The sequence below is a fragment of the Watersipora subatra genome, chromosome 5, assembly GCF_963576615.1.
Source record: "Watersipora subatra chromosome 5, tzWatSuba1.1, whole genome shotgun sequence".
In the NCBI taxonomy this organism is placed as follows: domain Eukaryota; kingdom Metazoa; phylum Bryozoa; class Gymnolaemata; order Cheilostomatida; family Watersiporidae; genus Watersipora; species Watersipora subatra.
In genome coordinates, this window is record NC_088712.1 from 29,629,417 (window position 1) to 29,653,563 (window position 24,147).

Here is a 24,147-nt window from a genome sequence, read left to right on the forward strand (position 1 = left end):
AGCAAGCGACTGAATAAAATAGACAACATCAACATCAAGCACTGAGGCTATTCAAGGTCAGATGTCCATTCTGCCACCGCCAATGAACTTTCAATCAGATCTCAATCATAAAGGGCAAAGCACGGCAGCCCTCCATGAAAACATATGAAATTGTTCAATTTTATTTTTTACTGCAGGAAGTGTTAAATTATAGGAATGATAACTTCTATTAGAGAGCAAAATTACATTTGGTACAAATGTAAAGGAAAAAACTGCGGTTAAGCGAATCTGTTAAAGAATAAAGTATATAGTTTTCTGTCATAATAAAGCGAGGCAGGCCGCCATCAGACACGTACTGACTCAACTAGATAACTAACACTTTCCCATCGTGTTACTCGAAACTTGAGTTATCTAGTTGCAAAACCTCTGTACTTAATTGCTGTGTTATTACGATCCCTTAACTCGGTGTATTGTCAAGTGTTTGTCATCGTAAAATAAAACTATCAAATATGACACACCTCCTTTGATAGAGGATATTGTGCTGACAAAGATTTAGGCTGATTACACACAGTTTTTTGGAACGACAACTCTAACTTTTTATAATTCGGTTTTGTATAGGCTTAGTAGTATTTTAGTGAACACAACTTAATAAATATAATAAGACACAACAATGCTAAACATTAGTGATGGTTATTAAAAGTAAACCATGTATATTGTTAACAGAAGAAAATAGACTTTCATTTAATCGAACAGCTTCTTGTGTTATTTAGCAGCCAATAATAGGTTATTATATTAGTTTGAAACACTTTGGTGTTGAGAGGAAAAGCCATAAGGTTCCCATTGCTGACCAGGTTATCCATCTCTCACAGCTACATGTATTTTTATCATAGTTATTTTTAATATTACTATTATTATCATGCATACTATCCAAAGTTTATTCAAATATAAACAATCATGAACTGGTTTTCGATGTTTTTTATTTTGGTTGTATAGTTATCAGAAGTGAGTTGCCTAACGGAGAATCATTCCTTGCAATTATTTGGTGTTTGTTCCATTTAGCCATGAGGCAAACTCACAGAATTCATGAACAATCAAAAAGCATTAGTGGGTCTATTATGTGTCTACTGGGTGTCTATTGCGCCTCTGGCGTGTTTGTCATGCGTTTGTCCCGCCTCTGTTGCGTCTCTATTGAGCGTCTATTGATGGTTACTCAAAGTGACTTTACAATACCTTTTATCTACTTTAAGCTTTCACTTGATGAAAGTAGTTGCCTAAAAAGTATTAATTATGTAATATTAGCCAATCGCAGAGTATATACTGTTTTTGTTAACACATATTCCTATAGCCAGATAATTAAGGCACTGAAAGACAACTTCTAACATAAACAGTTTAGTATTCTTGAAGTCTTAACGTTAAATGAAAAGTGTTTCTGGATAAGTTATGACAGACTTATTGGTAGGCCATTATTTCTAAGTAAACAAAGACACTGCAGGTGTTATTAAAGTCACATGTACCTGTTACATCTTTATTTAATTACATTTTACATGGAGCAGGTAGATAACTGTCATACCTACAAGCAGAATCACTGAACATTTTACAATGATAACCAATATAATATTTACTATAATAAGAGCTTTGCCTATCCACTTGAAGCTACATTTTTAGGATAAGAACTCGTGGCTTTCATATTAGTAGATCAACACTCTACCACCTACTCAGATCAACCGCATTGCTGTGTTATGGAATAATTGTGCAGTTATTTATTACACCTGCCGACCTCACACAAATAACTAGACTCCCAGAGTACTAATGATAAGGATTTTGTAGAGGTAAAATCCACAACATGCTATAAAACCAACTTGATGAAACTTACCATGACAATGGTGTTGCAGAGTGTCAACTGTACAGAAAATGTCTGGAATACTAGACCTTGATGATTACATTACTGAGTGGGCCGGGAAAATGTTTGATGCTACCAAAACAGAAGATGAGGCAGAGATCTCAAAAGATCAACTGCAGCTCCGAATAAACTGGAGCCGGGTACGGTTCCAGCATGGTAAGATTTTAGGAGTATATTTTACTAATGAACAATTAAAATAGTGACTGCATTACCAAGTGAGTTAGGTACATTATTAATGAGAAAAAATTTAATTGTAGTTTGTTGCAAAAATTCCTGTTCAAGCTGAAAAATAGTTAAAATCTCTTTTCATATGTTGTAGAAATTATCTTCTCCTGGAAATATTTTATTAGCACAGTTCCAATGTTTGAGCCACTCACTCACTGCCACAGTTTGTGTTAGTAATCTTGTGATTTTGCCTCTGGCAGCTAGTTTTATCAAGTTGTATTGAATCATGTTTCGATTTGTGCTTCTCCCTTTCGGCAGCGCTTGTTTGTTGCTTGCGATACCAACAATAGATAAAGAGACAGCAGTGCAAAAGTCTGTTGTGTCTACTAAGGTAACAATAAACTTGTAATAGATAATTAAACAGCGTTAGATATTAATATACAGTTTATTAGATAGCTGTAGATCAGAGTATATAACTGAGGAGAGTATAAAGGAGAGTAAAGGACACTTTTGTTAAGAGTTCTTGATGTCAACCAATCAACACTGAGATTTCAGATTTGAAATGATTGTAGAAGTGCATTTAAGTTCAAATCTGCAATTTTTTGTCTAGGACGCCTACGTTAGATTCCCATGAGCTATTTCTTCAGATAACCGTCAACTTTTGCTGAAAATGTTAATGCTTCCTGATTTTAGTGAACCAAATATTGCAAATTCTTTTCGCTGTTATCCGCTTTATGTTGATCATATTATGTACTCCAATTTTTATGCTTTTGCAGAATTCTGAACTGATTGGTTTAGGCTAAACTTCTTTGCCTGCTTGAACAGCATCAAAGTAAACTTAAGACTATTAGTGGAAAAGGTGTATTAAAAGCTTACATTATTTGTTACATAAACAGAAGAGGTAAACCTTTAATAAAAAACTGTGTGAACCATAAAAATGACATACATCGTAATTCAAATCATACGTATATACAATGAATTTAACAACTAAATTAACACAACTATAGCAAAACTGAACATTTTACTGAGGGGATAATTACAAATCGCCACTCAGGAGATACAGGCTCTATTTAAAACTGCTACAGTTGGCAGAGATCAAGGGAAATAAACAATATTCCACTATGTAAGCATGTCAGATGTCACATGTCAGGTCCACATGTCACATGAGTGGATGGAGAATACTGAACTGCTGTTTGAGACTCCACATAAAGCACACTTGAGTTTCAGTTCTCTTTCTTTGGGCAAAAATATAATTTATTTCAGAAAAAATATGTCAGTTGCTTGTTAGCTCTGATGGTTTACCATGATTTTGATGTTTCTAAAGGAGAGCCAGAATACAGTGACAAACAAATACCAGTTGAACCCAAAGGTCAAGTGATATTCACAACAACATTTGTAAATAATACAGAAGTCGAACATGAGTATAACTTTAAAACGGAGAGGTCTACCAAATCGACTTGCGAAATAGAAGTTTCGAAAGGAGTGACGACAGGAGCCTCCATGGAGCTTACTCTAAAGACGCCTTGCGAGGTAACTGTTACTAGTTATTTACATGTCTATGATAAGAATCTATGGTATAGATTGTTAACCGTATACATCTATGACTAAAAATCTATGTTTGTTGTAAGGTCCAATGATGTGTGTGAGATGGACAGATAAAAATGTTTTGTCTTAAGAGCACAAGCAATGGCTGTGTGATCTTTGCTGGACATGTCTGAGTTTAACGTGAGACATGCAACAGACCTTGCAACAACTGGAGACACGCTCAGTTACTTAGATGCCATCCCTGCCATTGGTCTTTCTTGGGAATCGAACCCTAACATATAGCTTATAGGTCAGGCGTTTCAGATCGTTAGATCGCTAGACAGCCAGACCGTTAGGTCACTGCTTTCTCTTCGTAGAATCTTGGTCTAAGTTTCTCCTTTCCAGAGCAGATCTCAGTGAGAGAGAATAACTCTCAATTAGGAGGATTAAAATTCTAACTAGCAAACAATACAATAACATCACAGAACAGAGTCCATTTCTAAGATGAAAATGATATATAATTTATATTTACGCTGATTATTTTTGGTTTATTTAGTCCTAAAGTTCATGTGTATAAAAGTTACGCAAATTATAGGGTGGCTTGTACTTTTGCACATGACTGTGTATATATAGCAAAAACTTGGCATTATGCCTACTCAGATGCTAACTTTGCTAGTCCCCGAGAAAACAACTTACATCAAGTATAAACTTGGCCACAGAAACTTAGTAGCCATTGTTGATAATGTCTGTATTTAATTGAGATATATATTGCAATATAAAATATTTCTACCTACTCCAACAAATAACTAGATAAAATTGTGGCGTGTGTCTCTAAAGCTATGGTAGAGATTATTGTTATGTGTTCCTCTAAGGCTATGATACAGGTTGTAATAAATTCACAATATCCTTGACATTCAATTTCTTTTTACTTAAACGATTTGAGCATTTAATGGCTGCATAGAAAATAAGCAAAATGTACTCGCTGTGATGCTGCTTCAATCAAAAATTAGCAGACTGCATACCGCGTTATTATACATCTTTTGATTTTTTCATACAAGTTGTTTGTATTTTCTAGTTTTGGACAAATGTAATTTATGCAAATTTAAACTGTTTGTAATTTTGTTTTTGTCAATGCTTTTTATTTTTTCATTATATTTTTGTGTATAATATAATATAAATATATTATTCAACATAATATAATATAGAATATAATGTACAACATAATCCCACAATCAAACAAGAGCGAAGCGATTGATTGGGAGATTTATGATAAATGCACATGTGCACACAACTCTCGAAAATTATCCATTAACGGCCGTCACCAAACCCTTGAAACAAAACCCTATCAACAAATTTAACTATTTTTCAGTAAAGTCGTTTAAGTATAATAATGATACAAAACGCATATAAACCTATTTGAATATGTTACCAAGCCTTTGAAAGGTTACCGCAAATTCCTAAAACTGACCCATCTGATCGAATTATACATAAATAGACAGATTAATTCTGCCAAAAATCGCCACAAAACGCTTGAACAGCTTGGTTTATTAATAGTTTCGACCGACCTACGAAACGCCAATAAAGCCGTGCGACAGATAGTAGAACTATTTAGCAGTGCGCACGAGAAAAACGTGCTCATTTCACCAGTCTATGGCATTGTTTAATTGCCAAGAAGGTTTGTGTACTGTTTGAGACTGTTTGAGGCATAGACCGATTTACAGGTACGAAAATGTGGTACACAGTTTATCAGCCCACATTTTTGTCCAATTACCGAAGGTTTTTCAAATTATCTAGAAAATCAGCCAGATTTCTTTACATCTTATCTACAAGGTAGGGCGTTACTACAACGCCCTTTTATGACAAGAATATTTCTTCATTTCACTCCAGTTTGCATACAACTTTCAGACGCGTAAATGCCAACGCTTGCTTTCTGTTACATATCGCTGTCAAAACCATTCTATATTCACAACACAACCAACTTTCAAACTGTATATTACACATCAGCTTGCCGTTTAACTTTTAATATTGCATTTCAGAGATATAATAAACATATTTCATTATTGCTGTTGTTAGTTTAATTACTTACAGTAGTTTAGGTCTACAGCTTGAATTAATATTTATTTTAACCAACAACTAACTTTCAAATTGTATATTACACGGCAGCTTGCCATTTTACTTTTAATATTGCATTGCAATATAATAAGAGATATAATAAACATATTTCATTATTGCTGTTGTTAGTTAAATTACGTACAGGCTTTATTATGTAAAGGTTTTAAAACTTTGTCAAACAACTGCAACCTTCAAGTTATTAACCAGGCACATTGCCAATGGAAAATTCCAGTAAGCTGCTTAATAAGCTAGGCTTTTAATGGCGGTAAGCCATGATTTTGCATCTGTATTGTTGTCCAGCTACAGTTATTTTAATTCCACGACCATTCATTGGGAGAATTATAATAAATACACATGTGCACACAACTCTCAAAAAATTATCCGTTAACAACCGTCACCAAACCCTTGCAGCGAAATCCTATCAACAAATTTAACTATTTTTCAGTAAAGTCGTTTAAGTATAATAATGATACAAAACGCATATAAACCTATTTAAATATGTTACCAAGCCTTTGAAAGGTTACCGCAAATTCCTAAAACTAACCCATCTGATCGGATTATACATAAATATACAGATTAATTCTGCCAAAAATTGCCACAAAACGCTTGAACAGCTTGGTTTAATAAAAGTTAAGACCGGAAACTGAAACGCTGAGCGACAGAGAATAGAACGATAAAGTCGTGCACAATTCACGAAAAAATAACGTGCACATTTCACCAGTCTATAGCATTGTCAAAGGTTTCTGTAATTAACGTAGGAGTACTGAAATCGTTTCATTTTTGCCGATTTCAAAGTAACTGACATTTTAGACTCTTGAGTACTTCGGTATTCTAGCTGATGTACAACGCATTGTAAGTAAAGGAAATGGCGATGATATTTTTTCCTAACGATTCTTATGAGATTTTAAGATTATGAGCTTATACTTATGAGATTATAAAAACTATGGCGTTTTTAAATGGAAACAAAATTGTGTATTGGTTTTATATTATTACTATATTAATAATATTGGTTATTCTAATAATATCAGTGCATTTTACTTCTAATATTGGCCAATATTGCATTTCTCCTATTGCAGGGGAGAGATATAAACATATAATCTTTTCCTTTCATGATTGCTATTTGTTGTATATAATATCACCCACACCCAGTACATAACAGCTACCATTGCAGTTATCCTATTGCACTGCAGTGCCATTTGACTGCTAATATTGCATTTCTCAACTATCAGTACCCTTTCTTTTTTTTCCAATATCTCTTTGGTCGTGGGCTGTATGACAGTGGAATTTCTAGTATAATAAATGTATACAATAGGCCTGAATAAATACTATGGAATAGCACTGTGCATGCTGTGTAAGGTGTGTGGGTGAGGTTAATACAACACTTGTGGCTATTTAATACGAAAGTGATGCAATAGTGCAGTTATATTATTATACAGAAGAAGAGGCACTTACCATTAAGAACAGTAAATTGTATTCTCCTTTTTAGGTATTTGAATTGAACGGTGGTTTCTCTCGTGAGGTTGCTGTGAGTAGAAGTGAAGGAGAGATAATAGAAAAAGACCTCATCTGGTCAGTCGACAGCGACATCAGACTACCCTCCTTTACGAAGACTCTCGCTAGTTTAGTAATCAATCAGCAAAAGTTCGACGGAAGGTTCAAGGTTGAGACGATGTTTTGGGGAAAAATAATAGTTTGTTTCCACAACCGCAAAGACAATAACAACTTTGTGAGATCAGTTGAAGGAGAGATGAAAGACATATTTAGATCTCAGGACGGTTTTACTGTGAATGGACGGATTGTTAGTTATATCAGTGAAGGAAAATGCCACTTTCGGTTTGGCGTCGACCAAAAAGTCATGTTACAGCAGCTTCCGATTGATAAATCGACAAATGATCAGGATGACATGACCTTCATCTCAGCTCAGTGATGTATTTCCGCACTGATGCTCAATAATAACATTCTTGCTTGTTGAGTACTCGGACCAATGCACTAGCTAATACTGAGTGGTTAGGATGCTTTGGTTCTCGATTTATATTATATTATAATAATAATATAGTATAATAATGCAAATATATTTATTGTGATGATTGGTTGGTAAACAGCAAACTTCTACTATAGCAAAGGCTGAACACTAAGATCTAGTAAAATGCATTGGAATGAACGAGTTAAAAACATATTAGTGCTTTACAAAATTCAAACAGTCAATATAATTTTTTCAACTTGTATGCGTATTTTGCTTTTGAAGAGAGGGCATATAGTGAGCAATTAACAGTTTACAGCTTTGCTTGGTAGACATGCTAAAAGTGTTGAAGAATAGGGAATTGAACACCTGCATCAAAGATTCACACCAAATATTGCTTAGACTAATGATTGGCACAGGTATTCACTCAAGTCTGGGGGGCTTAAAGGTTGACTTGCAACAAAATTCACATTACGGTTATTTGGTATCAAAAGATTCACCATGTCTTACTCTGTTGTGTGGTAAGTGCCAAATATGTGGAAATGTGATTACAAGCTCTTAAAAGCTCAAAAACGAAAAGCCGCCGTAGATTGGAATCTCTTTATTTCGATGACGTAACCACAAAATTCGGTTATCGTCTTGTCACGTGTGTTCTCACGTGAATTGCAAGGCCAATACAAAGCTCAATATAAAACTTATCGTAGTACTAGTTTATGACAAACAGTTCAGGTTTTACCGAAGACCCCGTATCAAATATAGATGCTCCCTACTTTACAGTTTTGTTTCGGCCTGGTCTAATCGGCAAGTCGTAATCTGATCATGTGACCTAATACTTCGCAAATAATTTCTGCAGCACTTTTCGATTATCACAAGTGACCAACAGGCTCGTGATGATTATCAGACAATGATATGTACTCCTTCAAGCTAAAGCTAAAAAATTAAACAAATTTTTACGGTAAGTTATAAGATATCAGTGCTAAAAGTGACAGCATTACGATGACGATAAAACAGATGCGTAAGAACAATAGACATAGTTTTATTGAATGCGTGACGTATATTTGTGAAAATGTTTCGACGAATAAGGTTGCAAGAAAGTGTAAACAGAAATCATCTCTAACAATTACATCACATTTGAGCCGTTTTGGAAAGGGAATCCAAACTACGGCGGTCTCGTGTGGCTGCGATTTTCTGTTCGTTTTTAAGCTTTCAAGAGCTTGTAATCACATTTCTACATATTTTGCACCTACAACACAACAGAGTAAGACATGGTGAATCTTATGATACCAAATAATTGTAATGTGAATTTTATTGTAAGTCAACCTAGAGAAACAACAAAAACACCCAATCAACAAGAAAACCCATAACATAATAAATGGAAAACTTACAGTAACATATGACATCAGTGACAAACTTACTGTAATATACGACATAGTAAGTAGGGAACTAAGGATAAGTGGGAACTTACAGTAACATATGACATCAGTGACAAACTTACTGTAATATACGACATAGTAAGTAGGGAACTAAGGATAAGTGGGAACTTACAGCAACATATGACATCAGTGACAAACTTACTGTAATATACGACATAGTAAGTAGGGAACTAAGGATAAGTGGGAACTTACAGTAACATATGACATCAGTGACAAACTTACTGTAATATACGACATAGTAAGTAGGGAACTAAGGATAAGTGGGAACTTACAGCAACATATGACATCAGTGACAAACTTACTGTAATATACGACATAGTAAGTAGGGAACTAAGGATAAGTGGGAACTTACAGTAACATATGACATCAGTGACAAACTTACTGTAATATACGACATAGTAAGTAGGGAACTAAGGATAAGTGGGAACTTACAGCAACATATGACATCAGTGACAAACTTACTGTAATATACGACATAGTAAGTAGGGAACTAAGGATAAGTGGGAACTTACAGTAACATATGACATCATATGTGGAAAACTTAAAGTAAATTATATTCTCTTCACCTTTGTGTACTTTACTTTTGGCCCATGCATAATTTAATTGTATAATACATTGTTTGGTCTAATAGCAAATGTTTTCGGAAGTTTTTGCAAATGCGGTCGTATATATTACATGTATTTATAAAGTGGTATATTATATGATACTAGTGCAGAGGTAGTGAAGTACAGGGAATAAGTATGATCGTATATATTACATGTATTTATAAAATGGTATATTATATGATACTAGTACAGAGGTAGTAAAGTACAGGGAATAAGTATGGTCGTATATATTACATGTATTTATAAAGTGGTATATTATATGATACTAGTGCAGAGGTAGTAAAGTACATAAAATAATTATGTGCACAACAATTCTAAAATCCAATAAGGTGGATAATTAGTGCAGTTGGTTTTGTGCCAGGCTGCAAAGTTAAAGGTCGGTAGTTCAAATTCTGCATGATGTAATATTTTTCCAACCTCTATTCAAACATAGCTCTTATTATAGTAAAAATTATACAATATTATGTTTTAGTATATTGCAGTGTAGTGTATATTATATTAAATATGTTTTCTGAGCAGACAGTAAAAGTCGAATTAGAATATAAACTCTACATACCTAGGCTTTAAGAAAAAGGCCCTCCAAGAGTAGCATTGCCAAAAGAATTTGCCCCAAATATTCGCGGCAGTTAAACCTTTTATGACCTTGACCTTTTCAAATTTTGCAGGCGGCCATGCTCTCACTTTTTTGAGTTTATCAGAGAGTTTTGAAGATACGATTACAACGTATTCATTTTCTTTAGATCATTTGCTTCAACAATTGCATGTTGCTCAAAATACCGCAGTACATCAAGCGCGCTAGAAAAAGGAGTTGTCTTCTCTCAAATCAAAGACTGGTAACTTCTGTTATACCTACTGAGTGATATTGTATTGCAGTAGTTTTGCATTGTGTCATAGCATAAGTGAGTAACAGATCAACAGTCACTAGATAAGTTAGTTAAAATTGTATTCAACAGAAGTCAAATACACTCTGACAAATGCGTATTTATCCAAATATACATGTACATGCGTATATATCCAAATACATCTAAATATATATACATATATAATAAATATGTATATATACAATATATATAATATGTATTTATATATATATGTATATATACATATTATGTATATATACGTATACATACATATATATGTATATATACGTATATATACATATATATGTATATATGTATTTGTATATATATGTATATATACGGATATATACATATATACATATATGTATATATATATTATATATATGCATATATATACATAATATGTATATATACATGTATTATATATATATTATGTATTATATATATTATGTATTATATATATACATGTATATATATTATTTACATAGATGTATCTATATGTATAATGTATATATATACTAGCTGTGCTACCCGGCGTTGCCCTGGTAATAGAAAAGTCTTTGGACAGAAAATTGATTTGTATTTAACATATAACAACATTTGCCACTCTAACTTTTAAACTACATATCATGAGAAAAGTGTTTTGTGTAGTTGAAATAATTTAAGAGAAAATAAAACAACTAGAGGTTTTAAAACTTTGTCATACATCTGTAAATTTCAAACTTTATATCATAAGAAAAATGTTTTGTTCTGATCAAATAAATTAAAAAAAATAAAACAGTTATGAAAGGGTTTAGGTGTAAATGTGAAATAATTAGCAAGCAATAGCTAAATTAAGTCGGCTTTGCTGCGATTAAAATAAAAGATGATTGGGTATCGTTAATACAAACTGAGAAAACAAATTAAAAATTTTTAATATGTTGAATTAATAATACCAATTCTTACATAAAAGTGTGTATATAAAAAAGGTTACTGTTCCACCAGAAGCTATCTATCAAACCTTTGAATATGACGATATTGGCAACTCTCGATACCGGTACAAATGTAAAATTGAGATATCGTACAGTCTTCGTGTGACCGAACGGAGAGAGAATGTCGAGGCTCTTCCTACGAAGATAATTATTATAATTGTCCGCGTGAGAAGAACTGGCCTTGACCCCAGATATAGTAATTGAACCTTATGAAAAATGTTTCTTAATAGGGGCATCATAACGTGTGGGCGCAACGCTAAAATAATTAGCATGTGCATATGGTAAACGGTATATGATAACATCTGGGATTAAAATGCCGTTTTGGCTCAGTAATAGAGCATTTGGATAAAACACTTGCAGTTGCATTCGTCGTGAGTGCAAATCCATCAGAACACAAAATTTTAGTTCCAAGATTTTAATAACTATAGCTGGAACTACACACATACCAACTTTGAGAAATATATATAAATATATATATATACTGTAGATACATAGATATATATATATAGATATATAGATAATGGGCGCAATAACATCGGCGCATAAAATGTGGCTTGCCCAAATACCGACAGCAATCAACCCAGGTGAGTTGCAGAAAAGTGCGCTATTGGGAACAGCTAAGATCTTGAGGCGAGTGCTCAAACTCCCAAGTCTCTGGTAGGAGACACGAGTTAGAGCGGAAATTTCCTCACCCATACGGGTTAACCGGGGTGAGGAAACAGTTTATGTATATATATATATATATATATATATATTATAATATATATATTCCCTGAATTGCCACTAACCGCTAAGCAACTTGTAGCTCAGAGGATTAACATAATCAAGTGGCACCTCATATCGGAACTTGAGGTAGATGAAATTAGGGAACAGTTCACCCAGGTAACGTCGACCAATGAGAAGTGCATATCAACACACACTGTCACACATACACAATCATGTGTTGACGCACGGGTTGAAGAAGACATGCACTTGGACCTTGACCCAAGGGTGAAAGAGCTTGCGGAAAATATCCTCAACAAGATGCCAGCTGCTAATGATTATGAAAGCTCTTACCACTACGAAGAGTTAGCAAAGCCATACCCAAGAAGCTGTTAGAAGACAATAACTTGGCACTGGTGTCGATCTCAATTAAATCAATCAGTGAGACTAATGCCTTAATCTACAGTACGGCAACCGTCGTCTTGGAGGAGATGGGTATTAAGCCACTGTCAACAAGGCTCTAAGCCATTCCATCTTGGCAGCTGAGGCTACAAAATAAGATCAAGGACTTGCGCAAGAAAGTTAGTAGGCTCAGTGAAAGATCTAACCACAGTTTGGAGCGTCCAAAAAGGGAAGCCACAATAGAAGCTCTAGAATCTACCAAACAGCAGCTAATAGCACTCTTGGCATGACTGAAGCGGTACACCAAAGAGCGGGATAACAAGAGAATGAACAAACTGTTTATCAATAATCCATCTAAAGTGTATTCTCAGTTCAAAGGTGAACTGCGGAGACCAATGTCAGATCCTCCCCGATCCAGCACCTCAAAGTTCTGGAAGGACATCTGGGAGAAAGAGACTACTCATAACACCACTGCAAATTGGCTGAAGAGGCTTAAAGAGAGCCACCAACACACTGTGGCTCAGCAAAAACTCAGCATCAGCAAAGTGGACATCAAGTGCAGAGTGCAGCGTATGAAGAACTGGGCAGCACCTGGCCATGACATGATTCAAGCCTTCTGGTTGAAGAAATTGACATCACTTCACACTAGAATGGCTAAGCAGATGGAATGCCTAATAGAAGAAGGCGACCATCCGGAATGGCTGACCAAAGGACGAACTGTACTTCTGATAAAAGATCTAAAGCAGGGGCCAATTCCCAAAAACTATCGACCAATAACGTGCTTGCCCACCACCTGTAAGCTGCTTTCAGGAGTAGTTGCAGACAAACTGGAAGAGCACATGAGTCACTATATGACCAGTGCTCAGAAAGGAATTGGGCACAACACCCGAGGAGCTAAACATCAGTTACTGGTGGATCAGACGATCTGTCAAGACAGCAGAAGAAGGCATACCAATCTTGCCATGGCTTGGATCGACTACAAAAAGGCCTATGACTCAATTCCCCATAGTTGGATACTTGAGTGTCTCAGTATGTACAATGTTCACCCTGCTCTTGTGGCATTCATCAAGATGTCAATGACCAAATGGAAGACGGAACTGGAGGCTAATGGCAAAAAGCTGGCGAGTGTAAAAATTAAGCGAGGCATCTATCAAGGTGACTCCTTATCACCGCTGCTCTTCTGCATATGCCTAAACCCTCTAAGCAATATGCTGGAGAAGACTCACTATGGGTACCAGTTTTAGAGTGGCACCAAGATAAACCACCTCTTCTACATGGATGACATCAACCTGTACGCTAACAAAGAAAGGGACATTGATTCGCTAATACATCTCACTCAGGTGTACAGCAAGGACGTCAGAATGACCTTCGGTATTGAGAAATGTGGAAGGCTAATTCTTAAGAAAAACCATTCTATGCTCACAGATGGCCTAAAATCGCCAAATGGTACCATCAAAGATATAGAAGAAGGGTACAAGTACTTGAGGATTATGCAAAGCAACATCAACCACGAAGCCGAGGTACGTCACAAAGCCATTGCTGAATACAAAAAACGCCTCCGACAGGTCCTACGGAGCCAGCTCAATGCCAAGAACCAAGTCATGGCAATAAATACCTACGCATTGCCAGTAATAAGATATCCAGCAGGCATAATAAAGTGGACTGAGGAAGCCATCAAGGAAACAGATATATTAACTCGTAAACTGCTGACCATGCATGGAGCACTCCACCCAAAATCTGATACTACTAGATTGTATCTCGATAGGAAAGATGGCGGTAGGGCACTCATAAGTGTACAGCAGACAGTGAAGGAGGAAGAGCAAAGCATCAAAGCCTATGCAGCCTCTATGGCCACTTCAGATAAGTTGCTAGCTGAATTTCTATCGGCTGCTCTTACAATGGACCTTCGCCCTGATGATGAGGAAATTGACTGGCACACAAAACCTCTTCATGGTGCTTACCACCGACAAATATCTAAGGTTGGCGATCTTCACCAGACATATATGTGGCTGAACAAAGGAAACCTAACGGCCAATACAGAGTCGCTAATCATGGCAGCCCAGGAGCAAGTGCTCCCAACAAGGCAACTCCAAACAAAAATCTATCACACTAGAGACGATCCTAGATGCAGACTGTGCAAAGATGCACCTGAGACCATCCAACACATCATCAGTGGATGCAAGCTGCTAGCAGGAAATGCATACACTGAGCGGCATAATCATGTCGCAGGTGTTGTGCATAGAAGTCTATGTGACGAGTATGGCTTTAATAAACCACAACACTGGTGGGAAACTCCTGGTAAGGTCAATGAAAACGATCGTGCTAAGATCTTCTGGGACTTCTACATCCGGACTGACAAGCAGGTCCTAGCAAACCAACCAGATATAGTGGTGGTGGACAAGGAGAACAAGAGAGCTACTATAATAGATATAGCAGTACCCAATGACTACAATATAGACAGCAAAGAAAAAGAAAAGGTAGAGAAGTATCTCCCTCTTGGAGAAGAGATTGAAAATTGCTGGGATGTAAGAACAACTGTAATCCCAGTAGTCATTGGGGCACTGGGGGCAATAACACCGACGCATAAAATGTGGCTGGTCCAAATACCAACAGCAATCAACTCAGGTGAGTCGCAGAAAAGTGCGCTACTGGGAACAGCTAAGATCTTGAGGCGAGTGCTCAAACTCCCAGGTCTCTGGTAGGAGAGCCGAGTTAAAGCAGAAACTACCACCCATATTGGTTAACCGGGGTGAGGAAACAATTTTATATATATATATACATGTATAATATATGTGACCTATATATAGGCATACTTGTATATATATACTGTATAGTCTATTGTCTTTGCACTCGGTGTCTTTAATTCTTGTGGAAAGTAAAGGGAGCCGGCAGTTTCCTTTACAAATATATGTAAATATATTTGTAATATATCTATAATATTATAAATAAAATTGCAAATAACTATTATGTTACTTTAGGTTATTTTGCTTTTTAGGTTTTTTACCCAAAGTGGCCTACACAGACTATCACAGCACTGTTCTTTTTATGTCACACTGGCTATCACAGGACTGTTCTCTTTATGTCACACAGGCTATAACAGTACTGTTCTCTTTATGTCACACAGGCTATAACACCACTGTTCTCTTTATGTCACACAGGCTATAACACCACTGTTCTCTTTATGTCACACAGGCTATTACAGTACTGTTCTCTTTATGTCACACAGGCTATAACACCACTGTTCTCTTTATGTCACACAATCTACCACAGTACTGTTCTCTTCAACTAAATGCTCCTACAATTAGATATTACAGAAACCTTAAAAGTTGACTTGCAACAAAATTCACATATTCATTTATGTGGAAATGTGATTACAAGCTTTTAAAAGCTCAAAAACAAACAGTTAATCGCAGCCACACGAGACCGCCATAGTTTGGATTCTCTTTCCAAAACGGCTCAAATGTGACGTAGCTGTGGTAGATGGTTTCTGTTTACACTTTCATGCAACCTTATTCGTCGAAATATTTTCACAAATATACTTCGCACATTCAATAAAACCATGTCTATTGTTCTTACGCGTCTGTTTTATCGTCATTGTAATGCTGTCACTTTTAGCACTGATATCTTATAACTTACCGTAAAAATTCGTTAAACTTTTTAATCTTAGCTCGAAGGAGTACATATCATTGTCTGATAATCATGACGAGCCTGTTGGTCACCTGTGATAAGTGTCACCTGTCAAAAGTGCTGCAGAAATTATTTGCGAAGTATTGGGTCACATGATCAGATTACGACTTGCCGATTAGACCAGGCCGAAACAAAACTGTAAAGTAGCGAGCATCTATATTTGATACGTGGCCTTCGGTAAAACCCGAAGTGTTTGTCATAAACTAGTGCTACGATAAGTTTATATTGAGCTTTTTATTGGCCTTTCAATTCACATGAGAACGTCACGTGACAAGACAATAACCAAATTTCATGACTACATCAGAGACATAAAGAGATTCCAATCTACGGCGACTTTTCATTTGTTAGCTTTTAAGAGCTTGTAATCCCATTTCCACATATTTGGCACCTCCAACACAACAGAGTAAAACATGATGAATCTTTTGATACCAAATAACTGTAATGTGAATTTTGTTGCAAGTCAACCTTTAAAATTCCATAATAGTCATCCATCATTGTACATACAATTACACCTACATACACAAAACTAAAGAGAACTACAAATGGAAAAGATATTTAATCTGTCTTTTTCTTTCGTTTCTATGACCATTATATAATATTTTTATTTAAATATCAGCATTAGGGTAGTATTAGTACCATGGCATTATGTAAATGCATTGCACTCACTTGCTTCTGTCTGCCAATTACCTCTTGTTTCTGGAGTTTAGATTTTTCAGGCTTCTACTGAGATTCACAGGGTGACTATTTTGGTGTTCAGATTTACAGTAGTTTGTCAGTATCAAGGCTTACATCTAACTAGCAGTAAACCTAGTCTTGTCTAGAAATTCTCTCCATTTTAATCGGATATTCCTCATCAAGCATGTAGATTTGAAACGGAAATTGCTACATTGCTTTACAACAAAAAATCATGAACATATTCATTGAAAGCAATTGTGTGCTTTAATGCATGCAATGGCACATTGTGGAGTTTCTAATCAGATAGATCATGACGCACTTATATAGAGATTGAATGTTCCAAGGTTGTTAATTGAGTCTGGCATTACTTTGGGTGGTCCTGCTTTATCCCCTTAAATAAGTCAGAGGTAATGCGTGGAGCTCTGGTAGTCTGTTCTTATTTCTTATTCTTAGTTAACATTATTCTTATAATAGTAAATACTATTATTCAGATTTGGAAGGCGGTTGCGGTGTGGGAGTGGTAGAGTATAAGTCTCCCAAAATGAATGTCATAAGATCGACACCTGCATAAAACAATATTTTATAAAGTGCTTTCAATACCACCGTATCATTTCTTCAGTGAGACGGTTTCACGGTTACAAGATCAGATCCTCTTAATATAGTAGACTAGCGGAATGCCCGGCATTGCAAAGGTATTAAAACCAGCTTATAGACAGTGATAAATAATGTAGTTGCCTGCCACTTGCCATTAGCCTGGCACATTGCCAACGGCTAATTTGAGTAAGCTAGTAATTTGAATAACTTACGATTAAGACCCATGAGAGCAAGCATAAAATGACGTTCCACCATAATGCAGCGCGGTATGCGTGCTTTCATCCACATAGCGACATATGTCGCCCAATAATTCAATCAATCTTACGTAGCTTGATGGTTCAGCATATCTTCTGGAGAATGGGAGGTTCTGAGATCAAATCTGCTACGCTACGAACTTTTCATTTTAATAGCTGTAGCTGGAGAAGCCAAATCATACACAAACTTTGAGGATTATATAGATTATAGGGCTAAGTGTTTGTTAACTATTATTTGTATCTCTGTAATGAGCCTGGTTAGTCTTCTCCTTCATACATCACTAAAATAAGTAGCCTCTCTGCCTCTCTGCCTCTCTGCCTCTCTGCCTCTCTGCCTCTCTGCCTCTCTGCCTCTCTGCCTCTCTGCCTCTCTGCCTCTCTGCCTCTCTGCCTCTCTGCCTCTCTGCCTCTCTGCCTCTCTGCCTCTCTGCCTCTCTGCCTCTCTGCCTCTCTGCCTCTCTGCCTCTCTGCCTCTCTGCCTCTCTGCCTCTCTGCCTCTCTGCCTCTCTGCCTCTCTGCCTCTCTGCCTCTCTGCCTCTCTGCCTCTCTGCCTCTCTGCCTCTCTGCCTCTCTGCCTCTCTGCCTCTCTGCCTCTCTGCCTCTCTGCCTCTCTGCCTCTCTGCCTCTCTGCCTCTCTGCCTCTCTGCCTCTCTGCCTCTCTGCCTCTCTGCCTCTCTGCCTCTCTGCCTCTCTGCCTCTCTGCCTCTCTGCCTCTCTGCCTCTCTGCCTCTCTGCCTCTCTGCCTCTCTGCCTCTCTGCCTCTCTGCCTCTCTGCCTCTCTGCCTCTCTGCCTCTCTGCCTCTCTGCCTCTCTGCCTCTCTGCCTCTCTGCCTCTCTGCCTCTCTGCCTCTCTGCCTCTCTGCCTCTCTGCCTCTCTGCCTCTCTGCCTCTCTGCCTCTCTGCCTCTCTGCCTCTCTGCCTCTCTGCCTCTCTGCCTCTCTGCCTCTCTGCCTCTCTGCCTCTCTGCCTCTCTGCCTCTCTGCCTCTCTGCCTCTCTGCCTCTCTGCCTCTCTGCCTCTCTGCCTCTCTGCCTCTCTGCCTCTCTGCCTCTCTGCCTCTCTGCCTCTCTGCCTCTCTGCCTCTCTGCCTCTCTGCCTCTCTGCCTCTCTGCCTCTCTGCCTCTCTGCCTCTCTGCCTCTCTGCCTCTCTGCCTCTCTGCCTCTCTGCCTCTCTGCCTCTCTGCCTCTCTGCCTCTCTGCCCCTCTGCCCCTCTGCCTCTCTGCCTCTCTGCCTCTCTGCCTCTCTGCCTCTCTGCCTCTCTGCCTCTCTGCCTCGGGTCACCACTTTCTACATTGTTTTTTCATCTTGGTCAACCTTCACCTTCCATCTACCCCACATTCAAAAGCATTTTATAGACCGTATGACACCAGATGCATCTTGCAAAAGTAATGGGACCACCATGTATTTTTCCTCTGCCTACTCATTGCTACCATTGGAGAGCCACCCACTCTGCAAAAGCTGTTCTATGAATCTTTTTGGCCATACATATGGTGACAGTAAACATCAATGACTGCAGGCCAAAAAAATCAAAGTTTTGTGACAATCTGGACTGCATTTTAACTTGGACATCAAACTGAAACAACATTGAGCTGAGCCCTCCAGCTCACCATAACCAGTTGACGTAAGATTTTCTCTCCTTTTTAAAAGTTGGCCAAAGGCTCAACATCATATGATGTTAGAAACTTATTCTAATTGATAGGAAAAATAAACAACAACTAAACAAACCGAAACTAATTTAATAATGCAGTTGGTTACAGATGAAGTAATGGAGTAGAGGATTTGAGGAATCGAGAAGACAAGCCTTTTGAAGCAACCCTAGATAAAAAGGTAAGCATAAAAAACATAGTAAAAATTAACTACATAAAGGATGTAAGTTGTCAATACAAACCAATAATGCTACAGTTACTGTTCAGTCATTAAATTGAAAAGTAGTCAAGTGCAGGTTTTTCTTTTTAAAGGACTGAAATGATGAGTTTTGAACAATCTTACACTTACAATTTACAAGTATTTTACGGTTCAAACTTCCATGGAACGGATCGTTTACATTGTAGGAACATCTTTTATACAGCCAACAACTGTGGTAAGCCTATACGCAAGTGTGATATGGTAAAAGGAGATTTCAGATTACTTATAAACTACTGTTTATATATCATTGTACAAAGTTTTTTGGAAGAAAACATTAGATAACTCTCATTGTTCCTCATCATGTACAACAAGAAAAAATGAAAATAGAACAAGTATGCCAACATATTTCTATTGTTGTGAAAAACAGTGACTACAGCTAAAATCAATGGGCGTTTGTTTTACTGAATAGTTTGGGAATGCAAATTTGACAAAGTCAAAGTAGAGCATCCAGCAATAGCAAAGTTTTGTCGGAAACAAAGTATTCAGTAGAAACTTAAATGTAAGCTTACAGGAATATGGATGGAAAACAGTAAAATGTTTCGCATCACGAGAATTTATATATAACTCAGCGCTGTGAAAACTGCAATCATAAAAAGTAACAGTAAATCTATTCTGGGTCTGAGTTATTGAGTTTAGTTCTCTTTTTTCAGCATATTGGGTTGTTTCAATAATAGCTTCAAAAGTTGGCTGCCAATTTGACAAATATCTGTAGTTTTATTTTAATATGTGTGTTTCTGTAAATTCAATAAGTAACCTATTTAAATAAAGTTTAAATGTAATATTTAAATAATCACAAAGCCGTTTCTAACATCTTATAGATGCGTAATGTTCAATTTGAGATCAGCAATTACCTATCAGCATCAGGAGAGCTTCTTAACTTCACCTTTAACCTTTTCATAAACAAGCCAATCAGATCCATGATAGTTTAGCCAATTTTATTAAAAGTACAAAAAAGGTTGGAGTAATATTACAATTTGCTGACCATCAAGATTACATATAACACATATAAAATATCATATATAATATTTTTAATAAAAAATATATAGTTGGTAAGATATACAGTTGGTAAGATATACAGTTGGTAAGATATACAGTTGGCAAGATATACAGTTGGCAAGATATACAGTTGGTAAGATATACAGTTGGTAAGATATACAGTTGGTAAGATATACAGTTGGTAAGATATACAGTTGGTAAGATATACAGTTGGTAAGATATACAGTTGGTAAGATGTACAGTTGGTAAGATATACAGTTGGTAAGATATATAGTTGGCAAGATATACAGTTGGTAAGATATACAGTTGGTAAGATATACAGTTGGTAAGATATACAGTTGGTAAGATATACAGTTGGTAAGATATACAGTTGGTAAGATATATAGTTGGTAAGATATATAGTTGGTAAGATATATAGTTGGTAAGATATACAGTTGGCAAGATATATAGTTGGTAAGATATATAGTTGGTAAGATATATAGTTGGCAAGATATATAGTTGGTAAGATATACAGTTGGTAAGATATACAGTTGGTAAGATATATAGTTGGCAAGATATACAGTTGGTAAGATATACAGTTGGTAAGACATACAGTTGGTAAGATATACAGTTGGTAAGATATACAGTTGGTAAGATATACAGTTGGTAAGATATATAGTTGGTAAGATATATAGTTGGTAAGATATATAGTTGGTAAGATATATAGTTGGCAAGATATATAGTTGGTAAGATATATAGTTGGTAAGATATATAGTTGGCAAGATATATAGTTGGTAAGATATACAGTTGGTAAGATATACAGTTGGTAAGATATATAGTTGGTAAGATATATATAGTTGGTAAGATATATAGTTGGTAAGATATATAGTTGGTAAGATATATAGTTGGCAAGATATACAGTTGGTAAGATATATAGTTGGTAAGATATATAGTTGGCAAGATATATAGTTGGTAAGATATATAGTTGGTAAGATATACAGTTGGCAAGATATACAGTTGGTAAGATATATAGTTGGTAAGATATACAGTTAAAAGCTATACAGTTAGTAAGATATACAGTTGGTAAGATATATTGTTGGTAAGATATACAGTTGATAAGAAATACAGTTGATAAGATATACAGTTGGTAAGCTATGGTTGTTAAAATATATAGTTGGGAAGATATACAACTAGGAGGCTATATGAAAGAAAATATATACAACTTGAAAAGTATACAGCTGGGAACCTATACGAATGAGAAGTTATATGGCAGAAGAGCTATACAACTGGGAAACTATACAACTAGGAGGATATATTACAGAACCGTTATACAATTGGAAAGCGATACAACTGGGAAACTATATGACAGAAAAGATTTACTTTAAAACCATTCTCAGTTGTTTGGTAAGAAGGGCTGCTCTAATTTCATCAAGGTCTATCTAATATGTCTTCTGACTCTATAACAACTTGTTGGGTCATGTCTCATGCTGAGCTTCCTGAAGTTGCACACTGCTTGAAAATTATGGCCGTTCCGAGAGTAAACAACTCCTACGAAAGTAATGATCTGCTTGAATGAGACCAGGTATTATGTATATTTTACCCGGTGTTATATAAGTATATAAGCTATATTTTACTATTTGCTGTTTCGTTTGGGTCTACCCATCATTAACCAGAGAGATTAGCATCAACTATTGGTGGTTATGCGTGAGATGAGATCACAATGACAGCATGGCTATGCGTGAGATGAGATCACAATGACAGCAATGACATTGCAAAAGTTTAATTTCTCATCAACTTGCGTAATATACATTCGTTACGTTTTCTTTTCATTTAATTAATCTTTCAATTGATTTGAATAAAACCTGTTGTTTGCGCAATGTCCTGCCGCACTCTCGACTATGTATGATCCACCGATGAAATCTGATCCACAAACAATACCTTTTGTTGACAAGCGGCCTTTCTCAGGTTTCTTCTTATTTCTTTGGCTTCAAGTTTTCTGTAAGGAGAGACGCTTTGGGCTCTGCATTGAAACAGTTGGTTGCATTTAAGCATATTCTAAGTCTTTAAGCATTGCCATTAGCAAGACATAAAGCAATGCTACTGTTTTACTCTCTTTTTGTTGGAAAAAGTTTGTAAGAATGGATTTCATGATATATATGTAAACCTTTTATCAGTATTGGTAATTCTCAACAGAATGACATTTTCATTACATGTCAAAAAAAGCAAAAAAAAATGAAAAGAGCGAATTCAGGAATTATTGAGTGAGTGGAACAAAACTGTTTTAAAAGTTGTTAATATAATAATATTACAGAGGAGTTAAAGATAATTAATTATATGCTGCAGTTCCAAAAAGTTCTTAAACTAAAACATATGATGGTGTCATAAGAACACTAAAAACACATTTGGTTACCCAAGTTGTACTCGCTAGGGTATTTGTAAGGATAAATTGTGATAGTTAAAATGTAGCTTTTTTGCACCTGTTATGAAAATGTAGGCAACAAACAAAAACATAAAAAGCTCAAATATCTTTTAAAATAAATAAACTGAGAGAGTCATGTTATTAGCTTGGGTATAACAAATTTTTGCATTTCCTTGCTCTGGCTAACCGAGAGTTTAGCCATTGCACTGTTATCATCTCAATGTGTGTTGCAAAATTGTTATGCGTGTCAGCTCTTAGTCAGACTTGGAGAGATGTGATCGCATCAAAAAAGTCGATCAAATGAGATTAAGACTAATGAAAAGCTAAAACATCAGCTACAATATGATGTCATGTTTGTCTTTGTAGAATAACCCTGTCCAGAGATATGTGTTTGAATGAAATCATTTTTTGAACCGCTCAGAATCGAGCCGGTGCTTCATTCGTGTCGCATATAAATATATAGTGAATGTATATGAAAGAGTCCATGAGCAATAAATATAAGATCTCTTATTAGCCAATCATCAACACGGAATTTTTATATAGGTCATGTTAAATGTTATCGCTCTTAAAACGCGTTGTTTGTGATCTTGATTTTCGTCGTTAAGGATTTTACAAATTACAGATATTGCTCTGCTTATAGACTTAACATGTACTGCATGTATCCTGGCTGGCATATACTGCAGGTATCCCGGCAGACATGCCTGCAGGTATCTTGGTTGCCATGTTGTGCAGGTATCTTGACTGACATGTACTGCAAGTGTCCTGGCTGACAACGGACCATGTTTTCATGTTTGGTATCAGTTATGTAGAGAGACTCATTCTTCTTTTATTCATCCATTCATGAGTTGAAGGTAGTTATTAGCCGCTCTCATTCCAATTGCATTACATTGTTGACACTCGAATTTCTCCATTGTCCTCTCAACAATACGCGCTAGACGTTTGTGTAAAGAGAACGTATCGTATCGACTCATTTCTGAATAGCCGACACGGTTCTAGTCATTTGAAAGCTTGCGCCTTCCGAAATA

The 24,147-nt window shown here is 36.4% G+C and overlaps 1 protein-coding gene across 1 annotated transcript; it reads left to right on the top strand.

Annotated features, from left to right (window-relative positions):
- Positions 1 to 1,890: 1,890 nt before the first annotated feature.
- LOC137397263 (uncharacterized) lies at positions 1,891 to 7,607 on the top strand. Its single transcript, XM_068083550.1, has 3 exons — positions 1,891 to 2,035; positions 3,369 to 3,574; positions 7,167 to 7,607. The coding sequence occupies exons 1-3, from the start codon at positions 1,891 to 1,893 to the stop codon at positions 7,605 to 7,607; spliced, it is 792 nt and encodes a 263-aa protein (XP_067939651.1).
- Positions 7,608 to 24,147: the final 16,540 nt, after the last annotated feature.

Coding starts and splice junctions, on each gene's coding strand:
- LOC137397263 (XM_068083550.1), top strand. CDS start 1,891: ATGTCTGGAATACTAGACCTTGATGATTACATTACTGAGTGGGCCGGG. Junction 2,036..3,368: donor CCGGGTACGGTTCCAGCATG/GTAAGATTTTAG, acceptor ATGTTTCTAAAG/GAGAGCCAGAATACAGTGAC. Junction 3,575..7,166: donor CTCTAAAGACGCCTTGCGAG/GTAACTGTTACT, acceptor TCTCCTTTTTAG/GTATTTGAATTGAACGGTGG.